We start from the raw sequence: 6,621 nt of genomic DNA, 5'->3' as shown, positions 1-6,621 counted from the left end.
CTTCTATAGTGTCAGGGTCAATTATTGGATGTTTTAGATGCTATCTCACCTCACTCGGTCACTCTGTCATGGCCATGCTGTTGCCCATAATTTTGGCATAATGGTGCGATTAAGCAGCCTCAGAGGCATCCATGCATGCTGCCCCTGCTGTTTCCTGTCCATTTCCGTGGTGTTTCCATCCTTTTCTGAGGTTCCCAGGTGTTTGGCCAAGCTTCCCTGTGCAGAGCCTTGGTCCCCTTGAAAAATGCTCGAGTCTCCCATTGACTTCAATGGGGTTCGTTATTCGAGACGAGCACTCGAGCATCGGGAAAAGTTTGTCTCGAATAACGAGCACCCGAGCATTTTAGTGCTCGCTCATCTCTAGTGAGCAACCATGAAAACTATAAAACAGTTAATTATTAATAAAAATCAACATAACTTCAATAACCGTGAATAAAATGTAAAAGGTTTATTACACACCGTGAGTATAGTAAAGTTTCAAAGGTAGGTTTAGGAGTGCAAAATTTTTCAGGTGTTGTGCATTCTGATAAATAAACACAAGATGGCAGTGTTGAGAGTAAGACATCAAGCATGGTAAAGCAAGATAACAGTTTATTTAATCAAGATAAGAACTTGTCAAAGAGCATACAACCAAACAGCTTAATGAATACCAATGGTATGTTAAAAACAACCTAACACTTTATTGAAATTTTTTTTGAATAAAATCCAACAGCAAAAATACTATTAGAGAAAAATTAATAAAACAATAATTAAATAAGTTTATATAAACATACTGAACATAATTTAAATAAAATAAAACAGATTGCCAGTCCACGGCTGTTGCTCTACATAGCCTTTAATCTGCTCAGTGGACCGGAGAGTCCTGAAAAGAAATTAGTAAGTATATTAATGTGGCTGCATAATTAAATCACCAGCTATTATGTCCATTAAATAAAGTGGAAATAGATTGAATTAGACAGCAGGATATGAGAACAGAGGCTATTAGTGCAAAAATAACCTGGTGCAGTGGGGTCAAGGTGATGGAAATTCAAATATACATAAAAACAGAGTGCATATTTAAGAGACACTTACCAACAACATCCTTGATTCTTAGTTTATTCTGGTCCCGTCTCCACTTGTCCAGGCAATACTGCGCATTTTCGCTCGTTGGCCTGCTTGCACATGTTTAAAGATGGAAGTGGCCCGTTAAGGTCCAAAGGATGTAGTTGAAGAAACTTCTGGTAGCTCTCCTCCTTTAATTCCACAGGAACATCTCTTTCCTCTTCTTCACCATCTTCTTCTGTTTCACCTTCTGCCTCTTGATGTTCTACTCTTCTCTTCTTGGTTGATGGTCCACTGATCTGCTCCAAATTGGTGATGACTAACATGCCCTTGATGATGGTCATTTCATCAGATTGGCTAGCTAGGTCCTGGTTGATATATCCATATGCCATTTCAATATCTTCAGTTCCTAGGTTCTCCTCTGCCCATTTGTTGAAGGCTTGCTTCGCAATCTTTCCAGTGACCGGTAGAAAGTTATACCTGAGGAAAATACATAATGACAATGTTAGAAGAATAATAATAATTATTAATAATAACAATTTTAAGCTTAGATTAATAGACCAAATGAAAACTTACTTCTGAAGTCTATTTATGTCATTGGATGGATTTGCCACCAGGTTCCCTTTACTGGATAGAAAGAAAGCCTTCACCATCTTGCCATCTTTTTGTAGTTGAGTCGGCCTCACGTTTTTGAAGTAGTAGTTGAACATCTTTAAGAAGAAGACAATTGTTAGGGAATTGATTTGCCATACCCCAAACCATAAATAAAATATATACATTCTTAGTACTCACCAGCTCCTCCTCCTCTGTTAGCACAATTCTTGTTCCTCCTGTCGTCATCATAGTATCATATTATATAAGGCTGGAAAAAGACGCAAGTCCATCAAGTCCAATTAAATAAATGTTTTATCCCCATAACCCGTGATATTTTTTCTCTCCAGAAAGTCATCCAGGCCTCTCCATAACTGTACATAGAGTCCGCCATAACAGGCAGAACCTCCTCTCCTCTAGGTGTAGAGGATGTCCCCTGTCTATGGTGATGGTAGAACCTCCTCTCCTCTAGGTGTAGAGGATGCCCCCTGTCTATGGTGATGGTAGATCCTCCTCTCCTCTAGGTGTAGAGGATGTCCCCTGTCTATGGTGATGGTAGAACCTCCTCTCCTCTAGGTGTAGAGGATGCCCCCTGTCTATGGTGATGGTAGATCCTCCTCTCCTCTAGGTGTAGAGGATGTCCCCTGTCTATGGTGATGGCAGAACCTCCTCTCCTCTAGGTGTAGAGGATGTCCCCTGTCTATGGTGATGGCAGAACCTCCTCTCCTCTAGGTGTAGAGGATGTCCCCTGTCTATGGTGATGGTAGAACCTCCTCTCCTCTAGGTGTAGAGGATGCCCCCCTGTCTATGGTGATGATAAAACCTCCTCTCCTCTAGGTGTAGAGGATGCCCCCTGTCTATGGTGATGGTAGAACCTCCTCTCCTCTAGGTGTAGAGGATGCCCCCTGTCTATGGTGATGGTAGAACCTCCTCTCCTCTAGGTGTAGAGGATACCCCCTGTCTATGGTGATGATAGAACCTCCTCTCCTCTAGGTGTAGAGGATGCCCCCTGTCTATGGTGATGGTAAAACCTCCTCTCCTCTAGGTGTAGAGGATGCCCCCTGTCTATGGTGATGGTAGAACCTCCTCTCCTCTAGGTGTAGAGGATGCCCCCTGTCTATGGTGATGGTAGAACCTCCTCTCCTCTAGGTGTAGAGGATGCCCCCTGTCTATGGTGATGGTAGATCCTCCTCTCCTCTAGGTGTAGAGGATGCCCCCTGTCTATGGTGATGGTAGATCCTCCTCTCCTCTAGGTGTAGAGGATGCCCCCTGTCTATGGTGATGGTAGAACCTCCTCTCCTCTAGGTGTAGAGGATGCCCCCTGTCTATGGTGATGGCAGAACCTCCTCTCCTCTAGGTGTAGAGGATGCCCCCTGTCTATGGTGATGGCAGAACCTCCTCTCCTCTAGGTGTAGAGGATGCCCCCTGTCTATGGTGATGGTAGAACCTCCTCTCCTCTAGGTGTAGAGGATGTCCCCTGTCTATGGTGATGGTAGAACCTCCTCTCCTCTAGGTGTAGAGGATGTCCCCTGTCTATGGTGATGGCAGAACCTCCTCTCCTCTAGGTGTAGAGGATGCCCCCTGTCTATGGTGATGGTAGAACCTCCTCTCCTCTAGGTGTAGAGGATGCCCCCTGTCTATGGTGATGGTAGAACCTCCTCTCCTCTAGGTGTAGAGGATGCCCCCTGTCTATGGTGATGGCAGAACCTCCTCTCCTCTAGGTGTAGAGGATGTCCCCTGTCTATGGTGATGGTAGAACCTCCTCTCCTCTAGGTGTAGAGGATGCCCCCTGTCTATGGTGATGGTAGAACCTCCTCTCCTCTAGGTGTAGAGGATGCCCCCTGTCTATGGTGATGGTAGAATATCCTCTCCTCTAGGCACAGAGGATGCCCCCTTGTCCTGGTCACAGGTTTAGGTATAAAGAGATCTTTGGAGAGATCCTTGTACTGTCCGTTCAGGTATTTGTACATTGTAATGAGGTCTCCCCTCAGTCGTCTTTTTTCTAAACTGAATAATCCCAAATTTTGTAATCTGTCAGTGTATTCTAGTTCCCCCATTCCCCTAATAATCCTGGTTGCTCTCCTCTGCACCCGTTCCAGCTCTACTATATCCTTTTTATACACTGGTGCCCAAAACTGTCCACAATATTCCATGTGTGGTCTGACCAGCGAAGGGCAAAACTATGTCTTTATCATGAGAATCTATTCCTCTCTTGATACATCCCATAATTTCATTTGCTTTGGCAGCAGCTGCCTGGCTCTGGTCACTAAAATTAAGTTTACCATCCACCAATACCCCCAAGCCCTTTTCAGCTCCAGTTTTACTAAGTAATTGACCGTTTAGAACATAATTATACTTTTTGTTTCCATGGCCCAAGTGCATAACTTTACATTTATCTACATTAAACCTCATCAACCATTTCTCTGCCCATCCCTCAAGCTTCCACAAATCCCTCTGTAATGCTAAACTATCGACCTCAGTATTTATTACTTTACACAGCTTAGTATCATCTGCAAATATTGAAACTTGACTGTGTAAACCCACTACAAGGTCATTAATAAAAATATTAAAAAGAAGTGGCCCCAATACTGACCCCTGTGGCCTCCAATGGTAACATCAACCCAATCTGAGAATGTGCCATTAATGACCACCCTCTGTTTTCTATCACTAAGCCAATTACCCAAATACACAGATTTTCTCCTATTCCCAGCAGTCTCATTTTATATACCAACCTTTTATGTGGCACGGTGTCAAATGCCTTTGAAAAGTCCAGATATACAACATCCACATCGTTCCCCAGATCCAGTCTTGAACTTAGCTCCTCGTAGAAACCAATCAGATTAGTCATGATGTATACCTTGATTGTAGATCCTCCATCGCTGTACATCACTGACCTCTTTTCAAGCCAGTTCCTCACCTATAAGTAAAAGATAAAAAATATCATTAGACAAGGTATAACGTGATCTATGGAAACTTTTGGTCAATGCATTGGCCCGCAGGTGAAAAAAATTACATTAAAATAAGTTACCTGGAGGTTTTGAACCACAGTGGGTCCAAACAGGTGTTTCAGTATAAGGATAGCCTCCAGATAGTAACACGTAATTATTTTCTCACTGTCGCTCAATTCACCCTGATTAGAGCGGGACAGCATGGTGACCACATCCAACTTTGCTGCCGATAGTACTTTCTGGCTCTCTATCAGATATGGCTTCCTGTTATTAAAAAAAAGAAACAATGAAATGTTACAGAATCCATAAACAAGTCCATCACTTACAGCATAACTATAATATAATATCCTAAGGTTCTGATGGCTTCCTTACCTTTTAACTGGCTGTTTGGAGGAGGTTTTGTACAGGCCTTCCTTTGTCTGCTTTACTGCATCCAGAAAAGAAAGTGCAGCATTGCATCTCTCCTCCCCCAAAGTGTCTTTGAAATCTCTTCATGTCAAGAATTTTACAAATACTTGAATCTGTCCAAGGAAATTTTTGATTGTCGCATTTGCAAATTTCCAGTCAATCATGGTGCTGACGAATGTCTTCAGTGTCTGAGCATCATGGAGAAAGGTCAGCGAAATTTCGTTTGGGTCCACAAAATGGAGGAAGCGAGCAATGTCCACCTAAAACAAAAAAGACATGGTTGTGAGTTTACATATCTATTTCATATCTAGCAAGGTTCATGTAATGTAGGCAAAGAGTTATTTGATAAAAAATCATACATACCGCTCTCCTTGTGCATGTGTCAGAGAAGTGCACTTTCAAATGCTCCTTGAATGCAATCATCAAAGGAGAATTTTCATCGTGCCTCATATGCAGAGCAGCTTCAGAAACCTTTCTTCTGAGAGGCACGCTACACCCAGCTTCTTCAGCCTCTTGAGGTTCCTCATCATCAACGGAAGGTTGTCTAAGGATGTACATGAAATCTGATAGACAGTCATATATTTTGGCATACAAATAGACAAATAGAAGCACAGTCGACCAATTTATTCACCTTTCAGATGGTTTATTTCTAACAACACATCCGCGACGCTCCAAGAAATCAACACTGTTATTGATAAGCAGATCATCATCTTTTTCATCCTCTTTTTGGCTTCATCAACCTCCTGGGTAATTTGGGCTTCATCTGCAGTTGTGGACAGAGTCTGTCTTGAAGTTTCATGCAATGTTTTGCACAACAAGTGGTTCCTGTTCTCTTTCAGGGATGAAGCCATCTTTTCTTCTCTGGAACTGTAAAACAAAGTAGATTTTTGAAATGTATCAATTATGATAAATATACCACAACCAAAGTAGCCAAATCAGTGTATTCAATTAGTTAAATATTCAAAGCAAATACTATCAAAGCAAATGAACTATGCAATAAGTAATATAGGCAGCAAAACAGAGAACAAGATGGTCAAAGATCCAGGAGAGCAGTCTGGGTAAGCAGACAAGGAGTCCAATGGCTGGCCAAGAGGCAGCAAACAAGGGGCTTCCAGTAGCTTGGCTCAAATTGAACTGATGGCCTTGTATTTTGGACCTGTATTGCTGTATTAACTCAGTGACCAATGAAATTGCAGTATGGTGGATCAAAAGGAATATTTAGCACATTTGATCTATTGTTCTAGCATGGCACTAGCTAGAATAATAGATACTCAAGACAGACAAATGTCACACTTAGCCAGGTACTGGTTTCTCTTCACACTTTCCTCTGCCAAGTTACTTCACACCTACCTAAGCAGAAAGTCTAGTCTTCTTGAGTTACTGTAGACTAAAACATAGATAAATCATTATACAGAAATAAAGAAAATGAAATAAAATAGAAGGATATAAAAATCTCAAACTGTATATTCCTTGTACATTGCTACCTGCAAACCTACATTTAAAACCACATCCCTGATCATTGGCTCAGCGGAAGAGAAGGTCTGAAGAAATACTGTACTTCAGAACAGGACAAGAGTGCACTATTGGTAAGACTGACATAATAGTAATATCATAGTCCCCTCAGTGTATAAAA

The 6,621-nt window shown here is 42.0% G+C and overlaps 1 protein-coding gene across 1 annotated transcript; it reads right to left on the bottom strand.

Moving 5' to 3' along the window:
- Positions 1 to 695: 695 nt before the first annotated feature.
- Positions 696 to 4,812, bottom strand: LOC140106851 (uncharacterized). The gene is made up of 6 exons (XM_072131484.1): positions 4,661 to 4,812; positions 4,365 to 4,549; positions 1,834 to 1,903; positions 1,618 to 1,751; positions 1,072 to 1,521; positions 696 to 862 (listed from the first exon to the last, which is right to left on the bottom strand). Exons 3-5 carry the CDS (start codon positions 1,882 to 1,884, stop codon positions 1,095 to 1,097), a joined length of 612 nt encoding a protein of 203 aa, XP_071987585.1. The 5' UTR covers positions 1,885 to 1,903; positions 4,365 to 4,549; positions 4,661 to 4,812; the 3' UTR covers positions 696 to 862; positions 1,072 to 1,094.
- Between the last annotated feature and the right edge of the window lie 1,809 nt (positions 4,813 to 6,621).

The sequence above is a fragment of the Engystomops pustulosus genome, unplaced genomic scaffold (genome assembly GCF_040894005.1).
Source record: "Engystomops pustulosus unplaced genomic scaffold, aEngPut4.maternal MAT_SCAFFOLD_20, whole genome shotgun sequence".
NCBI classification, from domain to species: Eukaryota; Metazoa; Chordata; class Amphibia; order Anura; family Leptodactylidae; genus Engystomops; species Engystomops pustulosus.
This window is presented reverse-complemented; position numbering and strand designations above follow the sequence as displayed.